This window comes from Notolabrus celidotus, chromosome 10 (genome assembly GCF_009762535.1).
Source record: "Notolabrus celidotus isolate fNotCel1 chromosome 10, fNotCel1.pri, whole genome shotgun sequence".
Classification (NCBI taxonomy): Eukaryota; Metazoa; Chordata; class Actinopteri; order Labriformes; family Labridae; genus Notolabrus; species Notolabrus celidotus.
The window spans coordinates 13,464,123-13,480,546 of record NC_048281.1 but is presented as its reverse complement, the minus strand read 5'-3'; the positions used below and the strand labels follow the sequence as shown (position 1 = coordinate 13,480,546).

The 16,424-nt window shown below is 39.1% G+C and overlaps 1 protein-coding gene across 1 annotated transcript in view; it reads left to right on the top strand.

Moving 5' to 3' along the window:
* Positions 1-620: 620 nt before the first annotated feature.
* The window catches only part of mospd2 (motile sperm domain containing 2), a 28,015-nt gene continuing 12,211 nt past the window's right edge, over positions 621-16,424 (top strand). Inside the window, exons 1-10 of the mRNA XM_034693445.1 lie at positions 621-1,186; positions 1,274-1,331; positions 2,906-3,061; positions 5,501-5,587; positions 5,765-5,919; positions 7,563-7,623; positions 7,720-7,758; positions 7,840-7,964; positions 8,389-8,562; positions 12,642-12,760. Of these exons, the coding sequence (XP_034549336.1) occupies positions 1,154-1,186; positions 1,274-1,331; positions 2,906-3,061; positions 5,501-5,587; positions 5,765-5,919; positions 7,563-7,623; positions 7,720-7,758; positions 7,840-7,964; positions 8,389-8,562; positions 12,642-12,760 (1,007 nt within the window). The 5' untranslated portion in view covers positions 621-1,153. The remainder of the gene's footprint in view (positions 1,187-1,273; positions 1,332-2,905; positions 3,062-5,500; positions 5,588-5,764; positions 5,920-7,562; positions 7,624-7,719; positions 7,759-7,839; positions 7,965-8,388; positions 8,563-12,641; positions 12,761-16,424) is intronic.

Genomic DNA, 16,424 nt, shown 5'->3' with positions numbered 1-16,424 from the left:
CATAAATTACCGCAGCAACCTGGGATGGGATATTTTGGCTTCAAAACCGTTCAATGAGAAAAGGCGCAGCGACGCTGTCCATTATATATGCAGTCTATGGTTGTGAGCCATTCATTTGGGAGCCGTTTTTATATGCACATTACCCACACTGCCTTCACGTGACACCTGCGTACCCCATGAGTCTTTTGTTCACACTTATTGTCTACACTTTGTTGTTGTTTAAGATAAGATATACTTTATTTGTCCCCCATTGGGGGAAATTCTTTTGTTACAGCAGCTTACAACACGGGACAGGGGAATACAACAATGTACTAACATAGTTAAAAAATATAATAACAATAATAATAGCAATAACAAGGGTAAAATATAATATAATAAAATAAAATAAAGTAAAATACAGTAAAATGAAATAAACATTGTTAGACTGGAGGTTGCAGCTTGTTTATAACTGCTACCAGTGATTGTTTCCTTGATAAAAACAAGTTACCCCTTGTTGACTTTTACCAAATAAATGAATATAACAATGAGTCAAAGAGCCAGTCTTTTGAACGGCTCTTAGAAAGGAACGGCTCCTCAAGATCCGGTTCCCTTCAATGAGGCACAAATCCCATCTCTATTCCATACTTCCTGACTGACAGCTCGAGGAAATGATGTCGCTAAGTTGAGAGCTGTCACTTTCACGACAGAAGTCTCAAACATGTATTTAGTTTTAGGACTGGCAGGTAAAATATCACTGTAGTTGAGAGATTCCACCGCTTTCACGTTTCCAACGCGCCATGTGGAATTGAACGCTTCCTGCCACTCCCGGTGCATTCTGGGTGAAGTGGGTAAACAGTAGTGAGTTGACGATATTAAGGTGAAGTGTTTCACTTGTTAGACCCATTTACAAGGTTAAATCGTCCGAATGATTGGATTACAGCTTTACTCGTGAGATCGAAAGCATTTAAACACTCCTTCTGCTCGCTCGGCTCAAACAAACAACAAAGCAGAGAGGTGTGGCTTAAAGCTGGAGCCAAAATGGACAGCACAGGACGCCAGTTGCACATTCTGCACTGATTCCTCCAGCGATCACTAGCAAGGCTCTGCTCTGTACTTGCTAGCTCAACGAGGAACTGCCACAGAGAAGAAGAAGGGAACTCGGGGACAGTTGAAGATGGCTGAACTTGAGCAACACGAAGGCGCACAGGTATCGTTGGAGCTCTTTTTAAGCTGTTTTGCACTTTATTATGTCGGAAGCAGAGACGTGTGTAACCTAAATGAACTCCTTTGACAGGACATGGATAAGAAGATTGAAGAGACGAGACTGAGATTCAAGAATGAGTTCCTCCAAGGTAAACAGAGTTGTTGAAGTTGAAAGTAATGTGCTCTTTGAGCCGTTACTTGTAGACTCACTGTAGGCTAACTAATCTTACTTAAATTCAGATATTGTGGGTTAAATGTCCACAAGTTTGCTGTTTGTTTACCTTGTCAGATTGTGGATAGCATGACCTAAATGTCCAACCCTGATAAGCTGCAGCAGATAACTAGCTAACATTAGCTCTGGTGTTGACACATGTCCAATTTAAAACAGGGGCGTCAAACTCCTGTCAGTTCAGGGGCCATATATACAGCCTGAGTTGATCTGAGGTGTGCCAGACAAGTAAAATCATAACATAATGACCTTTAAATAACGACAACTCTAAATGTTCCCCTTTGTTTTAGTGCAAAAAAGTACAAGTGCATTCTGAAAATGTTCACATCACATGAACTATCATTTATGATGATGTATTATTTTTAAAAAGTTCATTTTCAAGAAAGAAAACTAGAAATTTTAAAGTTTTTTTCTCGAAAATATACTAATTCTAATTTATTCTTGTTGGATAAATGCAGTCACCTCCTCCAGATCAGTGTGCAAGGCAGTCTTTTCAAAGTCTGGATGCTTATAATCATGTGATGATTCTCAGTAGTATCTCCTTATTGCTGAGTCAAAGTAGGAAGCACAATTTGATGAGGCTGTCAGTAAGGTCCGTGATGCAGTGAAATGGGCAAAGGGCAGCTTGAGTTTGATTTCTCGCATTATAATCTCAGAAATTCAGATTTTTCTCTCAAATTTCCAACTTTAAAAACTCTAAAATTTCGAGTTTGATTCCTCATAGATTTGCGACTTTATAAACTTGAAATTTTTAAGTTTTCTTATGCCGTCGTAATCTTTTTAGAAAAACAGCTGTTGTATTTTTTACCATGACGTGTCTCATATAGGGCAGAATATTTTACTCTTTAAGCCCTGAAACCTGCTACGAACACATGAAGCACACAGGTTTCCCATTCACCTGACACAGAGTGTAATGTTTACTGCAAAAGAACAGAGATTATAATAATGAAGAAGTTAAAGTAGATTTTTTTTGGACCCCTCAGCTCCAGCATGAACAGTCTGCTTACTGGACAGTGTTGTATGCAGGAATGTAGTGCTAGTGTTAGTAGTTAGTGGATCTTCTTATAGTGCTCTAAAAAGTCTTTATGAATCTGAACTGGATTATGCAAACAGCAAGTAAACTACTTTCTCACTTTGAGAAAAAAAGCTCAGTTCAGGGCGCTCCGTCAGCACAAGGATTTTATGAGACCCAAGAGGACAAATTTGAAATGGTAGTTACTTTTATTGAGAAATTGCAGTTAATGACTTCTCTGTCATTTTTTCACTTTGCAAAGTCATTCCGCATGTTTGACACCCCTGATTTAGAGTAAAACAGCCTGCGGGTTTCATGGTCTGAAACGGGACTTCATTTGGATTCACAGCACAGTGGGGTCATTATGGCTTCAGCTGGATTTTTTACGTAGGAAAGTGAGTGCGGTTGAAAATGGAGCCTTGTCCTTAACCTCCTTTTGAAGTTTTCTATCATGTGATTGTACCTCTGTGTTGTGTTTACAGACTCGGCAGAGAAATATGACTCCAGAGATGTGGACAGGCTTGAAAAAGATGATGCTCTAGTGGAGGGCTACCTCACATGGAGAATCTATGTCGTTGATGATGCCCTGAAAATGATTGATGACAGTTTTCAATGGAGAAAAGAATATGGTGTGAATGGTAAGAAGTAATACTGAATCATTTTTAAGTCTTCTTTATTGTCAAAAACTGCAGTATGCACAAGACATACAGAGGATTTGATATTGCGATTCTCTCTAGAAACCCTAGAAACGACAATAACAGATAAACATAGGAAATACACACAAGATGAAGAGAATGGATAAAAAAGACCTAGCTAGAAAAGATAAACTAAAGTTAAAAGAAGTAAGCTAATAAATATAATAAAATACAGTTTAAGATGGTGCAAAAAACTTAAATGGGGTGCAATTTAAAATCAGCTTATTTGTCTGGCAAAGTGAGTGTGTACACAACATGTATGCATCATTTATATCCCCCAAGAGAAGGAATGTGCGCCCTCAACCATGTTCTGTTTGTTTATCAGTTTCTTTCTGTGATGAAAAAAGTAAATGTTAAATGTAGTTTAAAATCAGGTAGGTATCCAAGGACTTAGCAAACTTATCTAAAATTTGCAAAATGTGGATTTTGTATAATGATATTTTTTATTTCTTACAGTCAAAGTAAATCATTTGTGCTCAGTTTTTTTTTTTTTTTTTTTTTTTTGATTTACATTTTATGCAATTTAAGAAAATAAAGACACAAAAAGTAATATGAATTGTAATGGAATTGGAATTCACAGTTCACAGTGAAAATAAATAAGTAAAAAATCTAATAATAATAGCAATAATACAAATATTAATAAATAAAGGGGATAAGAGCAAAGAAAAATGTGATTCTAACTTCACAGTGAAAATGAAAGAGAAACAAACAACAACAATAACAACAACAATAAAATACAAAACAGAAGAAAAAGTAGAAAACAGAAACAACTACATATCCCCCCCACCCCAACACTTGGTTTGGTTCTCATTACATACATTTCATACACATTTCTTTTGTTGTTGAAAAGTTACCATATAATCGACAGAGCAGTGTGATACAAAAGAACATAATGTTCAAGTCCAGAATTTAAAAGGAAAAAAACAAAATAAAAGCATAATCCAGCATCAGTCCTCACATCTTTATCGAGGTAGAGCATCCATAAATGTTCCCCAAATCAGCCTGAACATTAAAGGTCTTCTCCTCACATTATAAAGAATCTTCTCTGAAAATGTGGATTTTTGCCAACAAGAAACTTCATGATACAAGTGTATGTAATCATGATTATGAATCTGTCCTCGAATACCTTCCAAAATCTCTATCACAGTTCAACGTCTAGTCCTTCTTAGGTAGAACTGTTGACAACCCCATATTAAGATGTTAGCAAGCTTGCGGCACAGATCTGCGGTTGTCTTTGTGTTCCTCTGGGATGAGTCCAAACAGAGTGTCTTTGTGTGTTAAAACATCCGTATGCATAGGCCACCGCCGAGAACAATACCCACTGTATGTGTTTTCTGAGGAATTTCCCAGACTTGTTGTTTGTTTTGTCTTTAATCTAACAAATTCAATTTGGTAAACAGTTGTTTGGAGGAAATGTGATTTATTAGAGTCATTAGCGTGTGAGGGCTTCAGGGATTCTTGTTTATTTTATTAACCTGTTGAAAGGAGTTCATGACAGATGTGGTTTCTTTTTGTCATGTCAAGGAGTTTAAGTAACCACAGAAGGTTTTATAAAAAACGTTGGTGAGAAAATGTAGGTGAGACTTCCTCTTGAAACTCAGAAAAGAGTGCTGCCTAGTCATCTTTTTAAGACACATAGTTTCAGCTTAACCCTCCTGTTATGTTGCGGGTCAAATTGACCCTTTTTAAAGTCTATTTTAAGCAATATTTGCCTCCCAAACCAGCTAAATGCAGCATACAAATCTGGGCAGCATGTGACAGAAGAGGAGTTGTGTTCATTTATCAACATCACTTCATAAAAATAAACAATATATAAAGAATTAAAATAAAATAAACAAAAATGTATCATGTAAAACTATTGTATTTATATAAGAGCTTTCCAAAGTCTATTAAAAAAAGTTTTAACATGAATTGTAATGAAAAACGAGTGAGTTATCCTCATTGAACTATGATCTGTGAGAATTAAAACACCAATGAACCAACTATTGATTTAAATGGTTAGTAATGGAGTTAAAAATTAGATTAAAATAAATGTGTATTGTTTTGGATTATTGAATATGCCCTGGGTCAAATTGACCCAGGGACATTACTGCTGTTCCAGAGAAACAAACATAACAGGAGGATTAATTTGGTGCTTGTATTTGTAATGTTTCATCACTTTGAATAGAACAATTCAGTTTTCTGACATGGTTTTAATTTAAAAAATATGACAAACATTTTCAGATTTGATTTCTTTTGACTGTCTTGTATTTAATTAGTATCTCAAATGCTCTAATTTTGTGATAACTTTCGATTTATCTTACCCCATTTCCAACACAACCGTATCCATTAATGTCATATTGTCATAACCAACAGTGTGATGTGTCTACCTGCTTGTTTCAGATCTCAGTGAGAGCATCATCCCCAGATGGATGTTTGAAACTGGTGCCGTCTACCTCCATGGCTATGACAAAGAAGGCAACAAGCTCTGTATGTACTATTCATCACTACATCCTATACAAGCTTACTAACAGTGACCTTAAATGCTATACACTTAAAGCTGCTGTCAGACATGATCTGAGCTCCGTTAAAAGAGTAGTTATCACTGTTTTTAAACTAATCTAAAACTGCTGGTGTCTTTGTGATTAATGTTTGATCTGTGTGTAGTCTGGTTTAAGGTGAAGCTTCACGTCAAGGATGCAAAAACCCTCCAGGATAAGAAGAAGTATGTTGCCTTCTGGCTGGAGCGCTATGCAAAGAAAGAACCTGGGATGCCTCTCACTGTCGTGTTCGACATGGCAGAATCTGGACTCAGCAATATAGTAAGTTCTTGACGGTTGGGTTTCAAACAAAGGTGCATGAGTAACATTCATGTTAGAGGCTTAGGCTTTGTCTCTTATAGTTGCATGAAGATCTCCAGGACAAGTTATATGACATTTATACATTTTCAATACTTATGATACAAAATGACAAACGATCATGCTGTGACCGTCATTGAAATAAGATAAGATATTACTTTATTGATCCCCTGGGGGGGAAATTCAGTTGTTGCAGCAACCCAGACGAAAGTTAGAATAAGTAAATAAAATAAGTAAAAACAAAAATAGACAAATAAAGATGGAATACAATTTAGATCTATACAATGTTTCAAATGGATTAAATAGTAGTAACAAATTAAATGCTGTTGAACGTCCTCATATTTTGAGCTGTTTGAGCTGGCGTCTTGCCGGGACTGATGCTCTTCAATGGTTTTACACTTCAGAGATTAAAGTAACCTTTAAATCCTGTTGGTCAATTTGAGAGGACTGTCTAATCCTCAGACTCACAGTGTCGCAGGCGTTAGCTCCTCGACGCAGCTCTCTTGTCAGTGTGTATGTCTCATTGGCTGGGCTCTTCTTCCTGAAGAAATGCCTCCTTTTTAAAAACAAAATAAAGCAACACAAGCAGGCAGGGTGAAAAGGGATAAACACAAACAGTGATGCAACACAAATATGAAATGCCTTGATTAAAAGATCAGTTTGGAGAGCAGCTCTTTTGAGGCTTGTTGAACCACATTGGGCTCCAGAGCAAGGGTAGTCTGTATGATCTCATTAAGACAGGGAGTGAGTCTCCTGCATAGCAATGAAGCTTTTAGCCTATTATAGAGCCTATGCAGGATATAGGGAGCTTTATCTGTTGACCTATTGGGTGTTTGTCTGATGACTGTGATTAAAGTAACACATTGAAACGCTCAATTATCATGTTCACTTAAAGAAATGATTTTGCCCAGCTAATTACTTACTGCATTAAGATTTAAAATCAGATGTTTGAATCAGAAAAGACTTGCTTGGATTTATTCCTGATGAAAAAAGTAAGCCTATAACACTTCCTTTGAACAGCTTTTGAACTTATTTTCACTTTTCACCTTAAGTCAAAGTCAAGTCACATTTTAGAAGAAGTGCCGTTGACCAAAGTGCTGTACAAGCTTAAAAACACAATCAATAAAAACAAATAGTTCAAAATAAAAAGAAAAGAAAGCCACAATTAATAAAAGCACGATAAAATGTTGGATGTTTCACTCAACAGGTGTTAAATGCCAATGCAAAGAGATGTGTTTTAAGTAGATTTAAAGCTCTCAGTAAAACATATGAGGTTGTAAGGTGTTGGAGTGCAACAGTGTTGACAACAGTATGCAGCATTGTGCTTTAAAGCCTTCAAATTCATGTCATAATAAAGTATTGTAATAAAAAAGGGTGGAAAATAACATGCCTGTCAAGTTTTCTTAGAAAGAAGTATTTCAGAGGACTTGAGCAGGGGCTCGCCCAAGAGTGTCACTTATAACAGATGAGGAAGTGTTTAAAAGTAAAAACATTCTTCATATAGAAACCCCATAAAAACATGAATATGTCAATCTTGTCAATAAAAATGTGATTTCCTTGTTGCCCAGCATTTTGCAATATTTGTTTATTTCTACTTTGTGTTCCAGGACATGGATTTTGTGAGGTACATTATCAACTGCTTCAAAATATACTATCCAAAGTTTTTATGTAAGTAATAACACCTGTTGAAAAAGCACAACATACATCAATCCACATTCACGTGTGTAGCATTTCTATAATTCTCTCCCTTGTGTTTCATTTCAGCCAAAATGATCATCGTGGATATGCCTTGGATCATGAACGGTGAGAAGGAGCCTTTTAACACTTTATAGAAGTAATCATCAGGATCTGACTTGCTGATTGTAAACATGTCTCTTGTTTCAGCTGCGTGGAAGATTGTGAAATCTTGGCTGGGTCCTGAGGCAATCAGCAAGCTCAAGTTTGCATCCAAATCTGAGATTCCATCCTACATAGGTCTTGAGTATCTGCCACCTCACATGGGTGGAACGGTATGTTACAGTGTCTTGTTGGGTTCAAAACTTTTGAATATTTGCATTGATTCATGATTCATCAGACACTTACAAAAATGTTGGCAGTGACGGTAACTTAGTTAAGTAGTGTTTGTTCTACACTGACATCACTTATGGCGTGGACATACATACATTTTTCATGGTTTTCGGCGCTCCCTGCTTTTTTTCTTAGAAAGAAATGTTAATAAGGTTTTTCAGATCACAAATATGAGTTCATCACTTCTTCTGAATAATAAACATTGGTTTGATTCCTCAAATAATCCCTATCATTGTACACATCCATGAGACTTCCCTGGATGTATCGACACCATTCAGTATAACCACCTTAATCTAGATTGACAGCGTGGAAGCTTTAAAAAAAAAACATGCATGCAGTGATGTGACTTCTCTGGCTACCTTCCAGGATCCCTTCAAGTACAGCTACCCTCCTCTCCCTGATGACGACTTCCAAACACCAATCTGCGACAACGGACCTATTATGAGTGAGGACGAGGCGGAGAGCAAAGAGGGTGAACTGGAGGGCAAAGATAACCTTGAGTCCAGCTTCAACTCTGAGGTTGCGGTAAAGCCCAAAAAGGTACCTTTTCTTTCAGGTTTATATATTTTAGGCACAATAAAATCCTTTCAGAATAAAGTTGATCTCCTTACCCGTGTGCACCGTTTCTGCTACGATCTAAGGCAAGATTGCTATTTGCAGTTTGGCAGAGGAAAAATGAAACGGGCTTTGTGTTTGAGCTCATTTCTCTTAACGTGGATTAATAGTTTGTTGGTAAAGTTACTGACTGAATTAAAACGACTGTATTTAACAGGACTGAGGTTTTTGTCATGATGAGTTAAGCTGCTAATGTATAACACTGAGCTAAGTGATTGCCAAATAAGGCGCCCTATGGTCAGAGATGTTGTCTGTTTCGTCTTCCACTCACTTTCCTTAAGCCGTGCTTGAGCTTACAGCATGTAATCAAACCGCTCTGCAGAGACTGCCCTGAATTGAGCGGCGAGCAGCGCCTTGATTTAGAAGACAGTAAGCTCTTTGCTCATTGTCTCTGTCAAGGTGACTCCTAACGTCTGACGCTGCAATTAAATCCAGCCAACAAAGCCAGAGCGCCACAGCCAGCACTCTGCTTCCCTCATCCTCTCAGCCTCTCATTTGGTCCACAGGGGTTGTCGAGTCAGTTACTTAAGCTCTCCCTCCCACTGCAGCTGGTTCTCAGCGTTCAGCGAGGCGCCCCGCAGGCTTTATCTTGAATATATCTGCAGCCACTGTCGACCTTCTTCTTCTTCTTCTTCTTCTTCTTCTTCTTCCATAAGCTGTCACCAAAAACTGATTTGTTTGCAGGGAGGACTGCAGCTTATGCCACATATTCTGCTCCTTCCCTACAGGAAAATCCAGCCCCTCGCTTCATAATCTGTTTAGCGTCTTTTCTGCCTCCCAGCATGCACAGAGAGCCTGAATGGAAATAGATTGAGGGCTTTAAGGGGGTCATCTCAGGATTTTGCTTCTATCAGGGGAAGACTTGTTGCACATTATATTTGCACGTATTGTTTTTGATTGTTTTGTTTACCTGTGGTGTTGCAGCTGTTATTTACAGATAATTTGTTGTTTTGCTGTCACAGTCTGGGAGCAACAGACTTGGGGTTAACCTACATTTGATGTGAGAACAAGAACGTAAGTGTTCTGTTGCTCATAGTTGCTGTCAGGGGTTTTCTGAAGCCGACTGCCCACAGGACACAAACTGTATCAGCTGGAGAAACCGAGCGAAGCTGCATCACCCACAGCTACTCCCATGAGCCTCCTAAGCCCCAATAAACCAAACACTGCTCCCATTGTTAATAATTAACGCATTGGTCATGCACAACAGATTAAGATTTACAAAGCCACGATAAAAAAAAAAAAACAGTCACTTGTTTTCAACAATGATCTACAGCCACTAATTTCTTAAGACTCTTACTGTAAATGATTCAACATAGAGTAACCTTGCACTCCTACTGTAATATTACAAGTGTGAAATCCTGCATAACTCCAGAGAAAAGTGCATAGCTCCCTAATAGAGGCTTACATTATCTCTGCATGCTAAACCCAAATACTGTTTTAACAAGCACCAGAGTCATCTTGAGTGTTGGGACTGGGTATCGAAACATTTAAGTGAGCTCTGTGGGAAAAGGAAGATATTTTTCAGCACACATAGTTAACATTTCATGAAACTGGTAGGTTTACTGATATGCCAGCCCACAATCAAATGGTCCTAAGGTGTTCTAAGTCGAAGGTAACATACCGATCATAACTTGGAAACTTGGCAAACCGGACCAACACCATTCAAAGGGTTTCTTGTAGATAAGCCAATCATAGTACTCCTCGATGTTTGCTAAGTTAATTGAGGTTAGCATGAAATAAGGTGAGGTAAGCGCTTGGGAAAAGATGAAATGAGTTGTGATAAGCGGACTGTAAAGGAGCTTGTGCTAACAGCAGTGATTACATAAGCATTGCATCTTCATTTTTACGAGAATGAATGGCCTCATGAACTTCACTTGTTAACTTAACCACAGTGTCAGTGTAAAAACCTGTCTAAACTTCAAGCCTGTCTGAACACATTCTGCAGCACTTGTGCTAAACGAGACCCCCACCCACCCTCCTCCTCCTCCTCCTCCTCCACTATCAACACCCCCCCTCGCCTGACTTCCTCTGGGTTCCAGGCAGCACTACGCTTGATGGCTTCAGGAAGCTAATTGCCTCTCTCTCTGTTTTGAAACAAGGGCTGGAGGTGGTAAGAGAGTGTAGCGTCTCACCCACACATGGAGATCAGTGTCTGGAAGATATCTGCAGGCTGGAAAAGGCAGGTGCACTCACGCGACTCAGGACTTTTTTTTGCGAGTGCATCTCCCACACACTGTCTACCGATGCCGCCACCGCCCTGACTTGACCTGTACCTGGGCCTGACATTTCAATTCGACCCTCAAAAAAATGCACTGAACTGTTGCGAGAACCACAACGTTTCTGACTTTGTCACCACGGGATGTAGGCTTAATGCAAGCCTACCTTTTTTGCACAATTCCATCTCAACACTGAACCAAACCGGACACTCCAACAGAACATGTCGCACAATCACTGCTGCCCATTATGAAGTCAACATTATGTTTTTAATCTTCAAAGCTTAGACACTAAGCAATTGCTTCTGAGATAATTACTCTTACTTTAAAGTAGATCAAGCTATTAACCCTGAGCACTAAGTCTTTAACATTGCTTGCCTTTGAGGCAACTTTTTAACTGAAGCCCTCTGTGCCTTGTCCTCTAATAGTCTCCTTTACCAGGTCTGTGATTCTGGACAGCACTAATGGTGTAGATCACATAGTGTTCTTACCTTTTTAAATATGTACTGTATAATCCCTAGAAATGCCTTTTTATAATGTGCATTACACTAATCTTTATGTGAAGGATAATTTCAAGTCTTTATGATTTCTATGTCTCTGAATTTCATATTTTACACATAATATGTAGTAATCTTGATCAAGTTCTCAAATTTCATTGTGGTCTGTTGTATTTCTTTGTTCATGATACTAAGAGTGTTATTGTTTGTTTTTTACAAAAGCTTGAAAAAGTTTTTAAAAATTGAAGTCAACGTGTTTATTTTGAAGATGATTTTTGTATGAGTATTACTAATATGACTGAAGTAGTGCTGATGATGCTCACTACAACTGCACTTTTAATTCAATAATCTGTGCAATGCAGCCTTTTTATTTCAAAGTGAAATTTGTATCCTAAGATTTGATCTTGCTTGACGTTTTTAATTTGCATCGTTACTTGATTGTGTATACCCTGCTCTTCAAAATGACAAATAAATGGCAATATTTCATCAGCAGCTGATTGCTTCTCCATGTCTTCATTGTGCCACTTGCATGACAGTCGGCCATTACACTAAGATGACATGTTTAGTTGCTTATCACAGCAAATGACATACTTCCCCTCTGAGTCACAAATGTCCCAATCACATGCAGAGTTCATTCCCCCCCCCCCCTCTCAAGTTGTCCCATGATGTGTTCACTCTCTCCCATCTGTTCTTACATGACGTGGTGTCAGCAATACAGTGAAAGCATCCATTTCCCCCCCAAACTCGCCTGCTCTGTGTTTAAGATGCAACATGTTTGCAGACTTTCGCAATTCCCATCCTGTCAGCTGTTGTGTGGTCTTGTGATCCGGGTTGATGTTAGTGGATGTTTTGCTGAAGCGAACATGTCCATGTGTGTGAGATGTTATGACTTCAGGCTAGGTTGTACTATTTTTTGTTCAAAGTCACAAGTATGGGAATATTTTTTTCGGGTTCCGTATTCTGAAATGGACATGCTGCTGCTTCTGTTTTTCTTCACAACACTACTCAGAACAAGGGTCAGGAGTCATCATCATGGGGGTTTCTCTGTAAAAGAAACAGCTGTTGTTTTTGTTAAAGATTCTATTTCGATGACCTTACCCTTTACCTTAAGTCCAAGAACCTTTCATTAATCACCACACATGCTTGTCAAAACCTTTATTAACTGATAGCTTTCTTTGCATAAAGGTCAAGGGTCAAATATTTCATTTTCAAGGAAAGGACCAGATAAGGGTTGCATGATTATGGTATCAGTGTTCTCAGTCTCTTCACTAATTATGTGCTCTTTGTGTTTCAGGTGAACTTTGTGGAGGACAGTTTGAGGTCAGAGGACAATGATAAAGGAGAAACGAGCAGCAGGACCAAAGGGGTCAGGAAGCCACTGACCACATTCAAAGGCCCTCTGCTTGATGTCAGGTCGGTCATCCAATTACACAGTTCCCCATTGCCTGAATGTGCGTAGCTCACTTACAGATAACTATGGTCACATTCGAATGAGAAATAAAGAGATATGGTTAAATCTTTAATCTAAATTTTCACTGTGTTCCCAAATTTTCCTTAAAGCTGTTGTTGGTAGGAATGGTGTCAAAAATGTTGCTTTTTTTCTGCTGGGTTCGGAGAAAAGGTCATAATGCCGATCGGTACTCATCGGTAAGTGGATTAATTTGAGACTATTGCGAAATCTCTGCGTTTTGCAATGCCTTTGTATCAAGCAATGTTATTATTCCCCTCGTTCCCGTTATGACGGACCAATCATAGCCAATCTCCAATCCTCTGTCCTGATTGGTTAAGGTACGGCCCCTACTACGTCCTCCGATTGGTTATGAGTCCTTCACTATCATGACTGCACACGCTGATCTGTGTTTGGGGGCTAAGAGTAAATCTGGTTGGGAGGGATAGTGTTGACATTCAAAGTCCCTCTCTCTGAACAGATGTTTTCTCTGTGACTACCAACAGCAGCTTTAAGACTTAGTTTTGTGGGATAACCATGTTTTTGTACATTGTAACATCTCTTAATTAACGGTGGACTTCTCTTTTAGACTCGTCTGAAAGAACAATGCTTGTTTCCCCATTTTCAAATACATTTTCTTTGCGCAACAAAAGTTCAGTGAGCAGAGAACCAAGGCTTTCCCTGTAAATGATGCTTTTAGTCATTTTAGCAGGTTGGCTCTTAGGACATCATTTTTAGCCTCGGTGGGTCAGTAGATCGACCACTCAAGACTGAACGAAAATATCTCAACAAATATTTAATGGAGGGCCGTGAACTTTTGTACTCGAGAGGATAAATCAACATCTCTTGGTGATCTCTTGCTCTTACTCAAATGTCAAAGCCAGGTTAAGTTTTTTGGCTCTTAGTAAAAGTCTTAAAAACGGTTGGTTTATTGCCATACATTTTTCAAACCGGCATTTAGGGTGGCCAGAGGAAGAGTCGTACTTATTTTTGCCCTCTGCACAACCAGGAGGTTCATGTAAGGGTCTCAGTTGTAGCATCATCAAAACCTATTGGCTATCATTTAAAGGCCATATGCGTCTTAGAATGATGGCCTGCTTCTCTGTTGTAGCAAGCCATCAGAGATAAACAGCCTCCAGACATCCTTTTGTGTGCTGCATTGTGTACAGTCAAATTAGCAACTTCAGAAGCAATTGCTTGTTAAGATTGCAAGTGAAACTCGCCCATTCAGTTATGTTTGCTAAACAAAAGCTGTCATTTCTTGGTTCAGTACACCCCCTGGAGTTGTGCCAGTTGTGTTAACTGAGTCTGAGTTTCACTGTAAATTGTTTGTAGGAAAGAGGCTTGACCCTGGCTAACTTTAGCGTATGAACCCAATTAAGATGCCAGTTTTCTTGCAATGCATCTCCCTTGAGGAATGTTTGGGTTGTGTGGAACTTTGGAACCCCTATGACTGTTAGGGTTTTGTTTGTTTCGAGCGAGTTTCAGTTTCACTGTAAATTTTTAGCAAGATAGAGGCTTCACTCTGGCTTACTTTAGTGAATGAACCAAATGAAGATGCCAGCTTTCTTGCAATGTATCTCCCATGAGGAACTTTGGGGTTGTGTGGGACTTTGGAACCCCTATGACTGTAAGGGTTTTGTTTGTTTCGAGTGAGTCTCAGTTTCACTGATAGGCTGAGGGCGAGGGTTAGTGTTAAAGGGCTGAGGCTGGAGGTGTCCAGCGCCCCAGTGAGGCCACACTGTCTGTTGGATAGCCTGAGGGCGAGGGTTAGGGTTAAAGGGCTGAGGCCCAATTAAGATGCCTGTTTTCTTGCAATGTATCCTCCTTGAGGAACGTTTGGGATGTGTGGGACTTTTGAAGCCACCCATCTCCACCCCCTAGCAGGTATATTCACTGGTTTTGTCCCATACATGTGTAATTAGTATAAAAATGTTTTCATTTGATACCTGAAGCGCGATCACAATCAGTCTCTAGCACGGACACATTTAAAAAAAAGACAGTTGTACAGCTCATTGGCGATTTATTTTATTTTTATTTAACCTGATAAGTCCCATTGAGATCAAGACCTCATTTTCAAGGGCGACCTGGCCAAGAGGTCAGCAGCACACGTCAGAATAAATGGCACAACTCAACAACATGGAACATATATGCAGACAGTATGTAGAAGCAAACAATAATAATTTAAAAAGTGCAACTTATTTTCAAGTAAAGTGCAGTTTGTGAATATAAAACAGCATTTAAAAACACAGGCACTGTTCTGGGGTCTTTCTTTCATTTAAGATAGACTTAAAGGTGTCCAGAGAGATGAGATCCGACAGATTCAAGTCCTTCTGGAGTTTATTCCAAGCAGTAGGAGCAGCAAAACTGAACGCCCTCTTACCGAACTCTGTCCGAACACGGGGAACACACATCCGCAAGGTGTCGCAGGAGTGCAAGGCATAGTGACTTCCTGATCTCTGAAGATAAACACATAAATACATTGGGATCAAGCCAAGTAGACATTTGTAAATTAGATGAAGCCAATGTGTTTGCCTGCGCACACTCAGGGATGGCCAGTCGGCTCTGACGTAAAGCTGACAGTGGTGAGTGAGGCGTTTGCAACCCAATGGCTTCACCTGGCACCTACCCAGTGACAGAATAATCAGTCTTGGTGCTCATGGGTTTGTGTGTTTGTGGCATTTTTTATTAATTTCAGTCATTTTCATTGTCAGCGTAAAACTCATCACAGGAGCTTTAAGTTTGCAAAAACCAAATCATGAAGCCGGTATTGAAAAAGGAAAAAATGTAAGCTATGTCAGGTCTGTCCTCAGGAGGAGAAGAGAACAACTGTATCAATGTCAAAATTGGATAATAATGAGACCAGCTGATTTGCTAACTACAGTGTTATATTAACAGCAGGGAATTAAATCAAGCAACAGCTGTTTAAAACAATTTCAAATTACTGCACAGATCAAATTAGTGCACCATATAACACCTCTTCTCTGACTGAGGACCTGCTCGATGGGGGATTTCACTGCCAGGGCTTGCTGTATAAAAACACTTGACTGTGGCAGCTTGAACCACAGGTGCTTTCCCTGTGCGCACTCTTTACCGTCTCCATGACTGGCAGCTATGACTGTTAGGGTTTTGTTTGAGAAGACTGCAGAAGGTAGCCCTTGAGGAATACTTGGTGAGTGCTGGAGTTTACACTGTGGGAGAATGAGTTTCTCTCCTGCATGATTTCAACGCCCACTCGCAAGCAGCAGCCTCATTTCTTAACTTTATAATTGTAGAAACATAGAAAAACATCACAACACCTTGAGAACAGATGTTCATATATCCATTCTTATGCTTTAATGATGGTAATATATTTCAGTTCATACAGTTGTGGTCCAGTAATCACCTCTTAAGGTTACTAACACAATCTGTTTTCCCAATACTAACATACTCCTGCCCTCAAACTAGTGAGAAAGTCATTCCTTCAATATTTTCAGTATTGGACATGTTATCTATCCAGACAGTCTCTGCTGAAAGTTTGAACTGTAACACATTTTACTGGCTGGTTATAATATCTATAATAGGCATTTATATAACACTGAAAAGTGAGCTGCAATGTTGCCCAGATAGATGATTGGGAAAGAACAGTCA